General features: G+C 44.1%; 1 protein-coding gene across 1 annotated transcript; it reads right to left on the reverse strand.

Moving 5' to 3' along the window:
* Positions 1 to 940: 940 nt before the first annotated feature.
* LOC136569840 (serine/threonine-protein phosphatase 4 catalytic subunit-like) lies at positions 941 to 17825 on the reverse strand. The gene is made up of 6 exons (XM_066570204.1): positions 16907 to 17825; positions 13274 to 13325; positions 9537 to 9587; positions 7928 to 8029; positions 4758 to 4931; positions 941 to 1234 (listed from the first exon to the last, which is right to left on the reverse strand). Exons 1-6 carry the CDS (start codon positions 17002 to 17004, stop codon positions 941 to 943), a joined length of 771 nt encoding a protein of 256 aa, XP_066426301.1. The 5' UTR covers positions 17005 to 17825.
* Between the last annotated feature and the right edge of the window lie 1610 nt (positions 17826 to 19435).

A 19435-nucleotide genomic window follows, 5' to 3' on the forward strand; every position in this document is an offset into this window, starting at 1 on the left:
CCAATTTAATGAAATTTGGGTTAAAATCTTTGGGATTTTTGGGATTTTTTTAGGATTTTTTGGTGTCCCTCACTGTGAATAATTTAAGGATTTTTTGAGCAGATTCAGGAAACTTTTGGGGCCAATTCAGTGAAATTTGGGGTCAAATCTTTGGGGTTTTTTAGGATTTTTTGGTGTCCCTCACTGGGATCAATTCAGTGAATTTTGGGGTAAAATCTTTGGGATTTTGGGGATTTTTTTTTTAGTATTTTTTGGAGGTTTTTGGTGTCCCTCACTTTGACCAATTCAGTGAATTTTTAAGTGAATTTTGCTGATTTTTGGGGTCAATTTAGTGAATTTTGGGGCAGAATCTTTGGGATTTTGGGATTTTTTGGGGGTTTTGGTGTCCCTCACTGTGAATAATTTAAGGATTTTTTGAGCAGATTCAGGAAACTTTTGGGGTCAGTTCAGTGAATTTTGGGGTCAAATCTTTGAGATTTTTTAAGATTTTTTTGTGTCCCTCACTGGGATCAATTCAGTGAATTTTGGGGTAAAATCTTGGGGATTTTGGGGCAGAATCTTTGGGATTTGGGGGATTTTTTAGGATTTTTTGGTGTCCCTCACTGTGAATAATTTAAGGATTTTTGGAGTAGATTCAGGAAACTTTTGGGGTCAATTTAGTGAATTTTGGGGTAAAATCTTCACAATTTTGGGGATTTTTTGGGGGATTTTTTAGGATTTTTTGGTGTCCGTCACTGTGAATAATTTAAGGATTTTTTTGAGCAGATTCAGGAAACTTTTGGGGTCAATTTTGGGGTCAAATCTTTGGGATTTTGAGGTAAAATCTTTGGGATTTTGGGGTAAAATCTTCCAAATTTTAGGCATTTTTTTTAGCATTTTTTTGGGGGTTTTTGCTGTCCCTCACTGTGAACAATTTCAGAGCTTTTTGACCGAGTTCCGCTCATTTTCGGGGCCAATTTCGTGAATTTTGGCCTAAAACCTTCGGGTTTTTTTCCATTTCCTCGGGGATTTTTGCCCTCCCCGGTGTCCCCCGGTGTCCCCCGGTGTCCCCAGGTGTGCCCAGGTGTCCCCAGGTGTCCCCAGGTGTGCCCAGGTGTCCCCGGGTACCTTCGGGGTCGGACCAGAGCAGGTCACACATGGGGCCGTCGTGCGGCACCTCCTGCTTGCGGTCGATGGTGCGGATCTGGTCCAGGGTCTGGATGGACGGCGAGAGGCCCCCGTGGACGCAGAAAATCTGAAAATTCGGGATATTTTGGGTCATTTTAGGGTGTTTTGGGGCATTTTGGGATATTTGGGATTTTTGGGACATTTGGGATATTTAAAATATTTGGGGTATTTGGGATATTTTGGGGTATTTTGGGGTGTTTGGGGTCATTGTGGATGGACACCGAGTGCCCCCGTGGACACAGAAAATCGGAAAATTTGGGACGTTTTGGGTCATTTTAGGGCATTTTGGGACATTTGGGATTTTTGGGACATTTGGGATATTTAAAATATTTGGGGTGTTTGGGATATTTTGGGGTATTTTGGGTCATTTTGGGGTGTTTGGGGTCATTGTGGATGGACGGCGAGAGGCCCCCGTGGACGCAGAAAATCTGAAAATTTGGGGCATTTTGGGTCACTTTGGGGCGTTTTGGGACATTTGGGGTCATTGGGACATTTGGGGTATTCAGAATATTTGGGATATTTGGGGTATTTGGGGTGCTTGGGGTCATTGTGGATGGACGGCGAGAGGCCCCCGTGGACGCAGAAAATCTGAAAATTTGGGGCGTTTTGGGGCATTTGGGATATTTAAAATATTTGGGGTATTTGGTGATATTTGGGATATTTTGGGATATTTTGGATATTTTGGATATTTTGGGATGTTTTGGGATGTTTGGGGCATTTTGGGATATTTGGGATATTTGGGATATTTTGGGATATTTTGGATATTTGGGATATTTTGGATATTTTGGGTCATTTTGGGGTGTTTGGGGTCATTGTGGATGGACACCGAGTGCCCCCGTGGACGCAGAAAATCTGAAAATTTGGGGCGTTTTGGGTCACTTTGGGGCGTTTTGGGACATTTGGGGCATTTGGGACATTTGGGGTCATTGGGGGATTTGGGGTATTCAGAATATTTGGGACATTTTGGGATATTTTGGGATATTTTGGGGTATTTTGGGATATTTTGGGGTATTTGCATATTTTGGGATATTTGGGGTATTTGGGGATATTTGGGATATTTGGGATATTTGGGATATTTTGGGATATTTTGGGATATTTGGGGTATTTGGGGTATTTGGGATATTTTGCGATATTTTGGATATTTTGGATATTTTGGGATGTTTTGGGATGTTTGGGACATTTGGGATATTTTGGGTTATTTGGGATATTTGGGGATATTTTGGGGTATTTTGGGTCATTTTGGGGTATTTGGGGTCATTGTGGATGGACAGCGAGAGGCCCCCGTGGACGCAGAAAATCGGAAAATTTGGGATATTTTGGGTCAGTTTGGGGCGTTTTGGGACATTTGGGGTCATTGGGACATTTGGGGTATTCAGAATATTTGGGATATTTGGGGTATTTGGGGTGCTTGGGGTCATTGGGGATGGACGGCGAGAGGCCCCCGTGGACGCAGAAAATCGGAAAATTTGGGACGTTTTGGGTCATTTTAGGGCATTTTGGGACATTTGGGATTTTTGGGACATTTGGGATATTTAAAATATTTGGGGTATTTCGGATATTTTGGGATATTTTGGGGTATTTGGGGTATTCAGAATATTTGGGATATTTTGGGATATTTTGGTACATTTTGGGACATTTTGGGATATTTTGGGATATTTTAGGGCATTTTGAGATATTTTGGGATATTTTGGATATTTGGGATATTTTGGATATTTTGGGTCATTTTGGGGTGTTTGGGGTCATTGTGGATGGACGGCGAGAGGCCCCCGTGGACGCAGAAAATCGGAAAATTTGGGGCGTTTTGGGTCAGTTTGGGGCATTTTGGGACATTTGGGGTCATTGGGGGATTTGAGACATTTTAAATATTTGGGATTTTTGGGACATTTGGGATATTTGGGATATTTTGGATATTTGGGATATTTGGGATATTTTGGGTATTTGGGGCATTTTGGGACATTTGGGGTCATTGGGGGATTTGGGGGATTTGGGATATTTGGGGGATTTGGGGTATTCAGAATATTTAGGATAATTTGGGGTATTTTGGATATTTGGGGTATTTTGGATATTTTGGGACATTTTGGGGTGTTTGGGGTCATTGTGGATGGACGGCGAGAGGCCCCCGTGGACGCAGAAAATCTGAAAATTTGGGGCGTTTTGGGTCAGTTTGGGGCATTTTGGGACATTTGGGATTTTTGGGGTGTTTGGTGCACCCCAGCTGTGCCCAGGTGTCCCTAAAAACCCCAATTTTCACCGATTTCCCCCCAATTTTCACCAGTTTTCCCCCCCAGGTGTATCCCCAGGTGTGTCCCCATCCCCAGGTGTCCCCAGGTGTCCCTGAACCCACAATTTTCACCCATTTCCCCCCAATTTTCACCAGTTCTCCCCCCCAGGTGTGTCCCCTGTCCCCAGGTGTGTCCCCTGTCCCCAGGTGTGTCCCCAGGTGTCCCCAGCCGTGTCCCCAGGTGTCCCCAAAACCCCCAATTTTCACGGATTTCCCCCCAATTTTCACCTTTTTTTCCCCCCAGGTGTGTCACCGCCCCCAGGTGTGTCCCCAGGTGTGTCCCCAGGTGTGTCCCCAGTCCCCAGGTGTGTCCCCAAACCCCCAATTTTCACCAATTTCCCCCCAGTTTTCGCCGGTTCTCCCCCCCAGGTGTGTCCCCTGTCCCCAGGTGTATCCCCAGGTGTCCCCAGGTGTGTCCCCAGCTCCCAGGTGTCCCCAGGTGTCCCTGAACCCACAATTTTCACCGATTTCCCCCCAATTTTCACCAGTTTTCCCCCCCAGGTGTATCCCCAGGTGTGTCCCCATCCCCAGGTATCCCCAGGTGTCCCCAAACCCCCAATTTTCACCGATTTCCCCCCAATTTTCACCATTTTTTCCCCCCATGTGTGCCCGTGGGTGTCCCCAGGTGTGTCCCCAGGTGTCCCCAGAACCCCCAATTTTCACCAATTTCCCCCCAATTTTCGCTGGTTCTCCCCCCCAGGTGTGTCCCCAGGTGTGTCACCGCCCCCAGGTGTCCCCAGGTGTATCCCCAGGTGTGTCCCCAGGTGTGTCCCCGCCCCCAGGTGTGTCCCCAAACCCCCAATTTTCACCAATTTCCCCCCAATTTTCGCCGGTTCTCCCCCCCAGGTGTGTCCCCTGTCCCCAGGTGTGTCACCGCCCCCAGGTGTCCCCAGGTGTCCCCGAACCCCCAATTTTCACCGATTTCCCCCCAATTTTCACCATTTTTTCCCCCCAGGTGTGTCCCCAGGTGTGTCCCCTGTCCCCAGGTGTGTCACCGCCCCCAGGTGTGGTGTCCCCAGGTGTGTCCTCAGGTGTCCCTGAAGCCCCAATTTTCACCAATTTCCCCCCAATTTTCACCATTTTTTCCCCCCAGGTGTGTCCCCAGGTGTGTCACTGCCCCCAGGTGTCCCCAGGTGTATCCCCAGGTGTGTCCCCAGGTGTGTCACTGCCCCCAGGTGTCCCCAGAACCCCCAATTTTCACCAATTTCCCCCCAATTTTCACCATTTTCCCCCCCAGGTGTGTCCCCGCCCCCAGGTGTGTCCCCCCCAGGTGTGTCCCCGCCCCCAGGTGTGTCCCCAGGTGTGTCACCTTGCCGTCGATGATGGCCGACAGGCTCAGGTAGTCGAAGATCTCGGTGCAGTAGCGCCACACGGTGACCGAGCCGTACTTGCGCAGGCACTCGTCGTAGAAGCCGTACACCTGCGTGATCTGCCGGGACTCGTGGTTACCTCTGATCAGCGTGATCCGGTCCGGGTACCTCACCTGGACAGGTGAGACACACCTGAGTCAGGTACAGCACACCTGTGTCATGTGTGACACACCTAGGGCATCACCTGTGCCATGTACAGCACACCTGTGCCACACCTGCGTGATCTGACGGGACTCGTGATTACCCCTGATCAGCGTGATCCGGTCCGGGTACCTCACCTGGGCACAGGTGTGACACACCTGAGTTACACACAGCACACCTGTGTCATGTGTGACACACCTATAGCATCACCTGTGCTATGTACAGCACACCTGTGCCACACCTGCGTGATCTGCCGGGACTCGTGATTGCCCCTGATCAGCGTGATCCGGTCCGGGTACCTCACCTGGGCACAGGTGACACACCTGAGACAGGTACAGCACACCTGTGTCATGTGTGACACACCTAGGGCATCACCTGTGCTATGTACAGCACACCTGTGCCACACCTGTGTGATCGGCCGCGACTCGTGGTTACCTCTGATCAGCGTGATCCGGTCTGGGTACCTCACCTGGACAGGTACAGCACACCTGGGTCAGGTACAGCACACCTGAGACATGTATGACACACCTGTGCCATGTAAAGCACACCTATGGCATCACCTGTGCCACACCTGCGTGATCTGCCGGGACTCGTGGTTACCCCTGATCAGCGTGATCCGGTCCGGGTACCTCACCTGGACAGGTGTGACACACCTGAGTCAGGTACAGCACACCTGTGTCATGTATGACACACCTATGGCATCACCTGTGCTATGTACAGCACACCTGTGCCACACCTGCGTGATCTGCCGGGACTCGTGGTTACCTCTGATCAGCGTGATCCGGTCCGGGTACCTCACCTGGACAGGTGTGACACACCTGAGTCAGGTACAGCACACCTGTGTCATGTATGACACACCTATGGCATCACCTGTGCCACACCTGCGTGATCTGCCGGGACTCGTGGTTACCCCTGATCAGCGTGATCCGGTCCGGGTACCTCACCTGGACAGGTGTGACACACCTGAGTCAGGTACAGCACACCTGTGTCATGTATGACACACCTATGGCATCACCTGTGCCACACCTGTGTGATCTGCCGGGACTCGTGGTTACCTCTGATCAGCGTGATCCGGTCTGGGTACCTCACCTGGACAGGTGTGACACACCTGAGTTACATACAGCACACCTGAGACAGGTACAGCACAGCTATGGCATCACCTGTGCCACACCTGCGTGATCTGCCGGGACTCGTGGTTACCCCTGATCAGCGTGATCCGGTCCGGGTACCTCACCTGGGCACAGGTGTGACACACCTGAGTCACACCTGTGCCATTTATAACACACCTGTGCCATGTATGACACACCTGTGCCAGGTACAACCTATCCATGGCACACCTGTGCCACACCTGCGTGATCTGACGGGACTCGTGATTATCTCTGATCAGTGTGATCCAGTCCGGGTACCTCACCTGGGCACAGGTGTGACACACCTGAGTTACACACAGCACACCTGAGACATGTATGACACACCTATGGCATCACCTGTGCTATGTACAGCACACCTGTGCCACACCTGCGTGATCGGCCGCGACTCGTGGTTACCCCTGATCAGCGTGATCCGGTCTGGGTACCTCACCTGGACAGGTACAGCACACCTGGGTCACACCTGGGTCACACCTGGGTCACACCTGGGTCACACCTGGGTCACACCTGTCACACCTGTGTCACACCTGTGTCACACCTCTATCACACCTGTGTCACACCTGTGTCACACCTGTCACACCTGTCACACCTGTCACACCTGTGTCACACCTGTGTCACACCTGTGTCACACCTGTCACACCTGTGTCACACCTGTGTCACACCTGTGTCACACCTGTGTCACACCTGTGTCACACGTGTACCTGTCTCACCTTTAGCGCCAGCAGCAGCAGGAAGGTCTCACACCTGTCACACCTGTCACACCTGTGTCACACCTGTCACACCTGTCACACCTGTGTCACACCTGTGTCACACCTGTCCAGGTGAGCTCACCTTTAGCGCCAGCAGCAGCAGGAAGGTCTCACACCTGTCACACCTGTGTCACACCTGTCACACCTGTCACACCTGTGTCACACCTGTGTCACACCTGTGTCACACCTGTCACACCTGTCACACCTGTGTCACACCTGTCCAGGTGTATCACACCTGTCACACCTGTGTCACACCTGTCTCACCTGTGTCACACCTGTCTCACCTTTAAGGCCAGCAGCAGCAGGAAGGTCTCACACCTGTCACACCTGTGTCACACCTGTCACACCTGTCACACCTGTGTCACACCTGTGTCACACCTGTGTCACACCTGTGTCACACCTGTCACACCTGTGTCACACCTGTGTCACACCTGTGTCACACCTGTGTCTCACCTGTCACACCTGTGTCACACCTGTGTCACACCTGTCCAGGTGTATCACACCTGTCACACCTGTCACACCTGTGTCACACCTGTGTCACACCTGTCACACCTGTGTCACACCTGTCCAGGTGAGCTCACCTTCAGCGCCAGCAGCAGCAGGAAGGTCTCACACCTGTCACACCTGTCACACCTGTGTCACACCTGTGTCACACCTGTCACACCTGTGTCACACCTGTGTCTCACCTGTCACACCTGTGTCACACCTGTGTCACACCTGTCACACCTGTGTCACACCTGTGTCACACCTGTCACACCTGTGTCACACCTGTCACACCTGTGTCACACCTGTCACACCTGTCACACCTGTCACACCTGTCACACCTGTGTCACACCTGTCACACCTGTGTCACACCTGTGTCACACCTGTCTCACCTTCAGCGCCAGCAGCAGCAGGAAGGTCTCACACCTGTCACACCTGTCACACCTGTCACACCTGTGTCACACCTGTCACACCTGTCACACCTGTGTCACACCTGTCACACCTGTGTCACACCTGTCACACCTGTCACACCTGTCTCACACCTGTCACACCTGTGTCACACCTGTCACACCTGTGTCACACCTGTCTCACCTTCAGCGCCAGCAGCAGCAGGAAGGTCTCCACGCTGTAGAAGCCGCGGTCGACGAAGTCGCCCATGAACAGGTAATTGGTCTCTGGGACATCCCCGCCCACCTGCGCAGGTGACACACGGACAGGTGAGGGACAGGGGAGGGTGGCAAAAAAATCCCCAAAAAATCCCCCAAAAAATGCCCCAAAAAATGCCCCCAAAAATCCCCCAAAAATCCCCAAAAAATCCCCCAAAAATCGCAAAAAATTGCAAAAAAATCTCAAAAATCCCCCCAAAAATCCCCCAAAAAATAAAAAAAAAATCCCCCAAAAATCTCAAAAAATCCCCCAAAAATCGCAAAAAAAATCCCCAAAAAATCCCCCCAAAATGTCCCCCAAAAATCCCCCAAAAAATCTCTAAAAAATCCCAAAAAAATCCCAAAAAATCCCCCAAAAATCTCAAACAAAACCGAACCCCCCCCCCAAAAAACCTCAAAAAATAAAAAAAAATCCCAAAAAGTCTCCCAAAAAAATCCCCAAAAAATCCCCAAAAACTCCCCAAAAAATCTCAAAAAATCCCAAAAAATCCCCAAAAAATCCCAAAAAATCCTCAAAAAATCCCCAAAAATCCCAAAAAAATCTCAAAAAAATCCCCCAAAAAATCTCCCAAAAAATCCACAAAAAATCCATAAAACATCCCAAAAAATCCCCAAAAAATCCCCCAAAAATCTCAAAAAATCCCAAAAAATACCCCAAAATCTAAAAAAAATCACCAAAAATCCCCCAAAAATCCCCAAAAAATCCAAAAAAATCCCCCAAAAATCCCCAAAAAATCCCAAAAAAACCCAAAGATTTGACCCCAAAATTCACGGAATTGACCCCAAAAATCAGCGAAATTCACTCAAAAATTCCCTGAATTGGTCACTCAGGGTCACTCATTGGTCACTCTGTGGTCACTCTGTGGTCACTCATTGGTCACTCAATGGTCACTCATTGGTCACTCATTGGTCACTCATTGGTCACTCAATGGTCACTCTGTGGTCACTCATTGGTCACTCATTGGTCACTCATTGGTCACTCTGTGGTCACTCTGTGGTCACTCATTGGTCACTCATTGGTCACTGATTGGTCACTCTGTGGTCACTCATTGGTCACTCATTGGTCACTCATTGGTCACTCATTGGTCACTCATTGGTCACTCTGTGGTCACTCTGTGGTCACTCCAGTGGTCACTCTGTGGTCACTCAAGTGGTCACTCATTGGTCACTCATTGGTCACTCATTGGTCACTCTGTGGTCACTCAGTGGTCACTCTGTGGTCACTCATTGGTCACTCATTGGTCACTCTGTGGTCACTCATTGGTCACTCTGTGGTCACTCATTGGTCACTCATTGGTCACTCATTGGTCACTCTGTGGTCACTCAATGGTCACTCTTTGGTCACTCATTGGTCACTCTGTGGTCACTCAGGGTCACTCAGGGTCACTCGGGGTCACTCTGTGGTCACTCAATGGTCACTCAAGGTCACTCAGGGTCACTCAGGGTCACTCAGGTTCACTCCGGGGTCACTCGGGGTCACTCGGGGTCACTCAGGTTCACTCGGGGTCACTCTGGGGTCACTCGGGGTCACTGACCCGGAACAGCTCCTTGAGGTCGTAGAATTGCCCGTGGATGTCCCCGCACACCTGGGGGGGACAGGGAGACCCAAAATCACCCAAAATTCACCCCAAAATCAGCCAAAATCAGCCAAAATATCCAAAATAATTCACCCAAAAATCACCCAAAATCAGCCAAAATTCACCCAAAATTCACCCAAAATCCACCCAAAAATCACCCAAAATTCACCCAAAATTCACCCAAAATCACCCAAAATAACCCAAAAATCACCCAAAAGATCCAAATTATGGACATCCCAAAATGTCCCAAAATTCACCCAGAATATCCAAATCACCCAAAATTCACCCAAAAATCACCCAAAAATTCACCCAAAAATTCACCCAAAATTCACCCAAAATTCACCCAAAATCACCCAAAATTCACCCAAAAATCACCCAAAAATTCACCCAAAAATTCACCCAAAATTCACCCAAAATTCACCCAAAATCACCCAAAATTCACCCAAAATTCACTGAAAATCACCCAAAAAATCACCCAAAAATTCACCCAAAAATTCACCCAAAATTCACCCAAAAATCACCCAAAAATCACCCAAAATAATTCACCTAAAATTCACCCAAAATCACCCAAAATCCACCCAAAAATCACCCAAAATAATTCACCCAAAATATCCAAAATAATTCACCCAAAAATCACCCAAAATTCACCCAAAAATCACCAAAATCAGCCAAAATTCACCCAAAATCACCCAAAATAATTCACCTAAAATTCACCCAAAATTCACCCAAAATCCACCCAAAATTCACCCAAAATCACCCAAAATTCACCCAAAATATCCAAAATAATTCACCCAAAAATCACCCAAAATTCACCCAAAAATCACTAAAATCAGCCAAAATTCACCCAAAATCACCCAAAAGATCCCAATGATGGACATCCCAAAATGTCCAAAAATCACCCAAAATTCACCCAAAATTCACCCAAAATTCATCCAGAATATCCAAAATAGCCCAAAATTCACCCAAAATATCCAAAATTCACCCAAAATTCACCCAAAATTCATCCAAAAATTCACCCAAAATTCACCCGAAATTCACCCAAAATCACCCAAAATTCACCCAAAATCACCCAAAAGATCGACATTATGGAAATCCCAAAATGTCCCAAAATTCACCCAAAATTGACCCAGAATATCCAAAATAGCCCAAAATTCACCCAAAATTCACCCAAAATATCCAAATCAGCCAAAATTGCCCAAAATTCACCCAAAATTGCCCAAAATTCACCCGAAATTCACCCAAAAATCTCCCAAAATTACTCAAAATTCACCCAAAAATTCACCCAAAAATTCACCCAAAAATTCACCCAAAATCACCCAAAAATTCACCCAAAAATTCACCCAAAAATTCACCCAAAATCATCCCAAAATTCATCCAAAACCACCCAAAATTCACCCAAAATAGACCCAAAATAACCCAAAATTCATCCAAAAATCACCCAAAATTGCCCAAAATTCACCCAAAATTCACCCAAAAATTCACCCAAAAATCACCCAAAAGATCCAAATTATGGAAATCCCAAAATGTCCCAAAATTGACCCAAAATATCCCAAAATTGACCCAAAATATCCTCAAATATCCCCAAAATTCACCCAAAATCACCCAGAATATCCAAATTATGGACATCCCAAAATGTCCCAAAATCACCCAAAATTCACCCCAAAATTCCCGAATTTTCCCAAATTTTTCCCCCCAAAATTTCCCCCAAAATTTCCGCAAATTCTCCCCAAAATATTCAGAAAATTCTGATTTTTTTTGGCAAAAATTCTCGAATTTGCCCCAAAATTTCCTCAAAAAATTCCGGATTTTTGCCCAAATTTTTCCCCAAATTTTCCCCAAAAATTCCAGAATTTGTCCCAAATTTTCCCCAAATTATTCCCAGAAAATTCCGATTTTTTTTGGCAAAAAATTTCCCAAATTTGTCCCAAATTTTTCCCAAAAATTGCCCCAAATTTCCCCCAAATTCTCCCCAAAACATTCAGAAAATTCCGATTTTTTTGGGCAAAAATTCTCGAATTTGCCCCAAATTTCCTCAAAAAATTCCGGATTTTTTCCCAAATTTTTCCCCAAATTTCCCCCAAATTTTTGCCAAAAATTCCAGAATTTGTCCCAAATTTTTCCCACAAAATTCCGATTTTTTTTTGGCAAAAAATTCCCCAAACTTCCCCAAAATTCCCCCAAAATTCCCCCAAATTCTCCCCAAAACATTCAGAAAATTCCGATTTTTTGGGGGCAAAAATTCTCGAATTTGCCCCAATTTTACCCCAAAATTTCCTCCCAAACTCGCGGATTTGGGCTCCAACTTTGCCCCCAATTCCCCGAATCCCCGAATTTTGGGATTTTGCCCAATTTTGCCCAATTTTGCCCAATTTTGCCCAATTTTGCCCAAATTCCCCGAATCCCCGAATTTTGGGATTTTGCCCAAATTCCCCCAAATTTTCCCAAATTCCCCAAATTCCCCGAATTTTGGGATTTTGCCCAATTTTGCCCAAATTCCCCCAAATTTCCCCAATTCCCCGAATCCTGGAATTTTGGGATTTTGCCCAATTTTGCCCAAATTCCCCCAAATTTCCCCAATTCCCCGAATCCCGGAATTTTGGGATTTTGCCCAATTTTGCCCAAATTCCCCCAAATTCCCCCAATCCCCGAATCCCCGAATTTTGGGATTTTGCCCAAATTCCCCCCAATTCCCCCAAATTCCCCCAATTCCCCGAATCCCCGAATTTTGGGATTTTGCCCAAATTCCCCCAAATTCCCCCCAATTCCCCGAATCCCCGAATTTGGGGATTTTGCCCAAATTTGCCCAAATTCCCCCAAATTCCCCGAATCCCCGAATGTTGGGATTTTGCCCAAATTCCCCCAAATTCCCCAAATTCCCGAATGTTGGGATTTTGCCCAAATTCCCCCAATTTTGCCCCAATTCCCCGAATCCCCGAATTTTGGGATTTTGCCCAATTTTGCCCAAATTTTCCCAAATTCCCCGAATTCCCGAATTTTGGGATTTTGCCCAAATTCCCCCAAATTCCCCAATTCCCCGAATCCCCGAATGTTGGGATTTTGCCCAATTTTGCCCAAATTCCCCCAAATTCCCCAAATTCCCGAATGTTGGGATTTTGCCCAATTTTGCCCAAATTTTCCCAAATTCCCCAAATCCCCAAATTTTGGGATTTTGCCCAAATTCCCCCAAATTCCCCGAATCCCCGAATGTTGGGATTTTGCCCAATTTTGCCCAATTTTGCCCAAATTTGCCCCAATTCCCCCAAATTCCCCGAATCCTGGAATTTTGGGATTTTGCCCAAATTCCCCCCAATTCCCCGAATCCCGGAATTTTGGGATTTTGCCCAAATTCCCCCAAATTCCCCCAAATTCCCCGAATCCCCGAATTTTGGGATTTTGCCCAAATTCCCCCAATTTTGCCCCAATTCCCCGAATCCCGGAATTTTGGGATTTTGCCCAAATTTGCCCAAATTCCCCAAATCCCCGAATGTTGGGATTTTGCCCAAATTCCCCCCAATTCCCTGAATCCTGGAATTTTGGGATTTTGCCCAAATTTTCCCAAATTCCCCGAATCCCGGAATTTTGGGATTTTGCCCAATTTTGCCCAAATTCCCCCCAATTCCCCGAATCCCCGAATTTTGGGATTTTGCCCGAATTCCCCCAATTTTGCCCCAAAGTCGGCGCTGCTGTCGGCTCACGGTGACGGGCGAGTCCACGCGCTGCACGTTGCTCTCCTCCACCAGGATCTCCCTGCCGACACGGGGCGCCGTTAATTAGTCATTAATTAATTAATTAATTAGCTCCTTCATTAGCCCTTCCTTCATTAGCCCTTCCTTCATTAGCCATTCATTAATTCATTCATTCGTTAATTAGCCCTTCGTTAATTAGGCATTCATTAATTCATTCATTCATTAGCCCTTCGTTAATTAGGCATTCATTAATTCATTCATTTGTTAATTAGCCCTTCATTCATTAGCCCTTCCTTCATTAGGCATTCATTAATTCATTCATTTGTTAATTAGCCCTTCCTTCATTAGGCATTCATTAATTCATTCATTCGTTAATTAGCCCTTCGTTAATTAGGCATTCGTTAATTCATTCATTTGTTAATTAGCCCTTCGTTAATTAGCCCTTCATTAATTCATTCATTTGTTAATTAGCCCTTCCTTCATTAGCCATTCATTAATTCATTCATTTGTTAATTAGCCCTTCCTTCATTAGCCATTCATTAATTCATTCATTCATTCATTAGCCCTTCCTTCATTAGCCCTTCGTTAATTAGCCCTTCATTAATTCATTCATTTGTTAATTAGCCCTTCGTTAATTAGCCATTCATTAATTCATTAATTCATTCATTCGTTAATTAGCCCTTCCTTCATTAGCCATTCGTTAATTCATTCATTTGTTAATTAGCCCTTCCTTCATTAGCCCTTCGTTAATGAATTAGCCCTGCGTTAATTAGCCCTTCATTAATTAATTAGCCCTTCATTAATTAATTAGCCCTTCATTCATCAGCCCTTCATTCATTAGCCCTTCGTTAATTAGGCCTTCATTAATCAGCCCTTCATTAATTAGACCTTCGTTAATTAGCCCTTCATTAATTAGCCCTTCGTTAATTAGTCATTCATTAATTAGCCCGTCATTAATTAGTCATTCATTAATTAGCCCTTCATTCATTCATTAATTACCCCTTCATTAATTAGCCCTTCATTAATTAATTAGCCCTTCATTAATTAGCCCTTCATTCATTAATTATGTCTTCAATAAATAGTCATTCATTCGTTAATTAGCCCTTCATTAATTAGGCCTTCATTCATTAGCCCTTCATTAATTAGTCATTCATTAATTAGTCATTCATTAATTAGCCCTTCATTCATTCATTAATTACCCCTTCATTAATTAGCCCTTCATTAATTAATTAGCCCTTCATTAATTAGCCCTTCATTAATTAGCCCTTCATTCATTAATTAGGTCTTCAATAATTAGTCATTCATTCATTAATTAGCCCTTCATTAATTAGCCCTTCATTAATTAGGCCTTCATTCATTAGCCCTTCATTAATTAGTCATTAATTAGTCATTCATTAATTAGCCCTTCATTAATTAGTCATTCATTAATTAGCCCTTCATTAATTAGCCCTTCGTTAATTAGCCCTTCATTAATTAATTAGCCCTTCATTAATTAGCCCGTCATTCATTAATTAGCCCTTCAATAATTAGTCATTCATTCATTAATTACCCCTTCGTTCATTAGCCCTTCATTAATTAGCCCTTTGTTAATTAGCCATTCATTCATTAATTAGCCCTTCATTAATTAGTCATTCATTAATTAATTAGCCCTTCGTTAATTAGCCCTTCATTAATTAGCCCTTCATTAATTAGCCCTTCATTAATTAGCCCTTCATTAATTAATTAGTCATTCATTAATTAGCCCCTCATTAATTAGCCCTTCATTCATTAGCCCTTCATTCATTAGCCCTTCATTAATTAGTCATTCATTAAATAGTCATTCATTAATTAGTCATTCATTAAATAGTCATTCATTAAATAGTCATTCATTAATTAGTCATTCATTAATTAGTCATTCATTAAATAGTCATTCATTAAATAGTCATTCATTAATTAGTCATTCATTAATTAGTCATTCATTAATTAGCCCTTCATTAATTAGCCATTCATTAATTAGTCATTCATTAAATAGTCATTCATTAAATAGTCATTCATTAATTAGTCATTCATTAAATAGTCATTCATTAATTAGTATTCATTAATTAGTCATTCATTAACTAGTCATTAATTCAGGCATTAATTAAGTCAGTCGTTAATTGATGCAGGCATTAGTTAGTTATTCATTTATTAATTATTCATTACTTCAGGCATTAATTGAGTCAGTCATTAATTGATTCGGTCATTAGTTAATTATTTGTTAATTAATTAGTCATTAATTAAGGCATTAATTAAGTCAGTCGTTATTTGATGCAGGCATTAGTTAATTATTCATTTGTTAATTAGTCATTCATTAATTATTCATTAATTCAGGCATTAATTAAGTCAGTCGTTAATTGATCCAGTCATTAGTTAATTAGTCATTAATTCAGGCATTAATTAAGTCAGTCGTTACTAAATTCAGGCGTTAATTAACTCAGTCGTTAATTAATTCACTCATTAATTGATTCAGTCATTAGTTAATTATTCATTAATTCAGTCGTTATTTAATTCAGGCATTAATTAATTCAGTCGATAGTTAATTCAGTTGATAATTAATTCAGTCGTTAATTAATCCAGTTATTAATTAATGCAGACATTAATTAATTAAGTCGTTAATTAATCCAGTCATTACTTCATTCAGTCGTTAATTAATCCAGTTGTTAATTAATTCAGGCATTAATTAATTCAGTCATTAATTAATCCAGTCGTTAATTAATTATTCATTAATTCAGTCGTTAATTAATTCAGTCGTTAATTAATCCAGTCGTTAATTAATTATTCATTAATTCAGTCGTTAATTAATTCAGTTGTTAATTAATCCAGTCGTTAATTAATTCAGGCGTTAATTAATTCAGTCATTAATTAATTCAGTCGTTAATTAATTATTCATTAATTCAGTCGTTAATTAATCCAGTCGTTAATTAATCCAGTTGTTAATTAATTCAGGCATTAATTAATTCAGTCATTAATTAATTCAGTCGTTATTAATTCAGTCGTTAATTAATCCAGTCATTAATTAATTCAGGCATTAATTCAGTCATTAATTAATTCAGTCGTTAATTAATTATTCATTAATTCAGTCGTTAATTAATTCAGTTGTTAATTAATCCAGTCGTTAATTAATTCAGGCGTTAATTAATTCAGTCGTTAATTAATTCAGTCGTTAATTCAGTCATTAATTAATTCAGTCGTTAATTAATTCAGGCGTTAATTAATCCAGTCGTTAATTAATCCAGTCATTACTTCATTCAGTCGTTAATTAATCCAGTCATTACTTCATTCAGTCGTTAATTAATCCAGTCGTTAATTAATCCAGTCGTTAATTAATCCAGTCGTTAATGAATTCAGATATTTCACTCTGATGCCCACTAATTACCATTAATTAAGCTTGAAATGCCTCCACATCCACCAAAGGAGGCCTAATTAGCATCGATGAATATTAATTAGCGTTAATTAGCGTTAATTACCACGCTTTGGAACACAGCTATTTCACTCTGATGCCCATTAATCACCATTAATGACCATTAATTAAGCTTGAAATGCCACTAAAGGTGGTCTGATTAGGAGCGGTGAATATTCATTAGCGCTCATTAGCGTTAATTAGCGTTAATTAGCGTTAATTACCGGGCTTTGGCGCACAGGGCCTTGACCTCGCTCTCCTTAATGAGCTCGCAGCGCCTCAGTTGCTCAATCTGCCGGTCCAGGTCGCTCAGCTCCCCCATGGCCAATTAACACCTGGGTAATTAATGCATTCATTAATGAAGGCCGTTAATTAGCTCCTGATTGGCCTTTCGGAGGGGGCGGAGAGGGAATGGAGTCAAAAATTAATTAAAATCGTTCATTAATAAAGGGGGGAAAGGGGGCTTGGGAAGGGTTGGAAGTGGAGATTTGGGGTTTGTTAATTAACCCTGTGATTAATTAATTAATTAATGAATGAATGAGCGGCAGCGGTGATGGATGCGGCCACTCCTGGCAGCAAAATGGCCCCAAAAGGGCCCCAAAAATGGCCCCAAATCCACCCAAAAATGGCCCCAAAAGGGCCCCAAAAATGGCCCCAAAATTCACCAGAAATGGCCCCAAAATGGCCCCAAAATTCACCAGAAATGGCCCCAAAATTCACCCAAAAATGGCCCCAAAATGGCCCCAAAATGGACCCAAAATGGCCCCAAAATTCACCAGAAATGGCCCCAAAATGGCCCCAAAAATGGACCCAAAATGGCCCCAAAATTCACCAGAAATGGCCCCAAAAATGGCCCCAAAATCACCCAAAAGTGGCCCCAAAACGGCCCCAAAAGGGCCCCAAAAATGCCCCCAAATCCACCAAAAAAAGGCCCCAAAAATTCCTCTAAAAATGACCCCAAATCCCCCCAAAAATGGCCCCAAAATTCTCCAAAATTCCTCTAAAAATGGCCCCAAAATGGCCCCAAATCCACCCAAAAATGGCCCCAAAATTGGACCCAAAATGCCCCAAAATGGCCCAAAAATTACCCAGGTATGGCCCCAAATCCACCCAAAAATGGCCCCAAAATACTCCAAAATTCCTCTAAAAATGGCCCCAAAAAGACCCCAAATTCCCCCGAAAATAGCCCCAAAATTCCCTCAAAATTCCTCTAAAAATGGCCCCAAATCCACCCAAAAATGGCCCCAAAATGGCCCCAAACATCGCCCCAAATCTGCCCAAAAATGGCCCCAAAATGCCCCAAAATGGCCCAAAAATTCACCAGAAATGGCCCCAAATCCACCCAAAAATGGCCCCAAAATGGCCCCAAATCCGCCCCAAAATGGCCCCAAAATGGCCCAAAAAATTGGCCCCAAATTTCCCCGGAAATGGCCCCAAAATCCACCAAAATTCCTCCAAAAAACCCAGAAATTCCCCCAAATGGCCCCAAAATCCACCCAAAAATGACTCCAAAATTCCCTCAAAATTCCTCTAAAAATGGCCCCAAAAATGGCCCCAAATCCACCCAAAAATGGCCCAAATCTGCCCAAAAATGGCCCCAAAATTCTCCAAAATTCCTCTAAAACTGGCCCCAAAAATGGCCCCAAATCCACCCAAAAATGGCCCAAATCTGCCCAAAAATGGCCCCAAAATTCTCCAAAATTCCTCTAAAAATGGCCCCAAAATGGCCCAAATCCACCCAAAAATGGCCCCAAAATGGCCCCAAAACTCCCCAAAAATGGCCCCAAAAATTCGCCTAAAATGGCCCCAAATTCACCCAAAATGGCCCCAAAATTGCCCCAAAAATGGCCCAAAATGCCCTAAAAATGCAGCCAAAATGCCCAAAAAATGGCCCCATAAATGACCCCAAATTCACCCCAAATCCACCCAAAAAATGGCCCCAAAAATGGACCCAAAATGGCCCCAAATTGGCCCCAAATCCACCAAAAAAGGCCCCAAAATTCCCTCAAAATTCCTCTAAAAATGGCCCCAAATCCACCCCAAAATGGCCCAAAATGGCCCCAAACATCGCCCCAAATCTGCCCAAAAATGGCCTCAAAAATTCCCCAGAAATGGCCCCAAATCCTCCCCAAAATGCCCCCAAAATGGCCCCAAAATGGCCCAAAAATTCACCAGAAATGGCCTCAAAATCACCCAAAAATGGCCCCAAAATGGCCCCAAATCCACCCAAAAATGGCCCCAAAATGGCCCCAAATCCGCCCCAAAATGGCCCCAAAATGGCCCCAAAATGGCCCAAAAAATTGGCCCCAAATTTCCCTGGAAACGGCCCCAAAATCCACCCAAATTCCTCCAAAAAACCCAGAAATTCCCCCAAATGGCCCCAAAATCCACCCAAAAATGACTCCAAAATTCCCTCAAAATTCCTCTAAAAATGGCCCCAAAAATGGCCCCAAATCCACCCAAAAATGGCCCCAAAATTCTCCAAAATTCCTCTAAAAATGGCCCCAAAATGGCCCCAAATCCGCCCAAAAATGGCCCCAAATGCGCCCAAAAATGGCCCCAAAATTGGACCCAAAATGCCCCAAAATGGCCCAAAAATTACCCAGATATGGCCCCAAATCCACCCAAAAATGGCCCCAAAATTCTCCAAAATTCCTCTAAAAATGGCCCCAAAAAGACCCCAAATCAACCCAAAAATGGCCCCAAAATGGCCCCAAAAAGGCCCCAAAATTCACCAGAAATGGCCCCAAAAT

This window comes from Molothrus aeneus, unplaced genomic scaffold (assembly GCF_037042795.1).
Source record: "Molothrus aeneus isolate 106 unplaced genomic scaffold, BPBGC_Maene_1.0 scaffold_271, whole genome shotgun sequence".
Lineage (NCBI taxonomy): Eukaryota > Metazoa > Chordata > Aves > Passeriformes > Icteridae > Molothrus > Molothrus aeneus.

Excerpts from the sequence above, each read along its gene's own strand:
- LOC136569840 (XM_066570204.1), bottom strand. The coding sequence starts at position 17,004 with ATGGGGGAGCTGAGCGACCTGGACCGGCAGATTGAGCAACTGAGGCGC. Across the intron at positions 4,932-7,927 it reads TGCTGCTGCTGGCGCTGAAG|GTGAGGTACCCGGACCGGAT; the intron begins GTGAGACAGGTG and ends TCACCTGTCCAG. Across the intron at positions 1,235-4,757 it reads CGGCCATCATCGACGGCAAG|ATTTTCTGCGTCCACGGGGG; the intron begins GTGACACACCTG and ends CCGAATTTTCAG.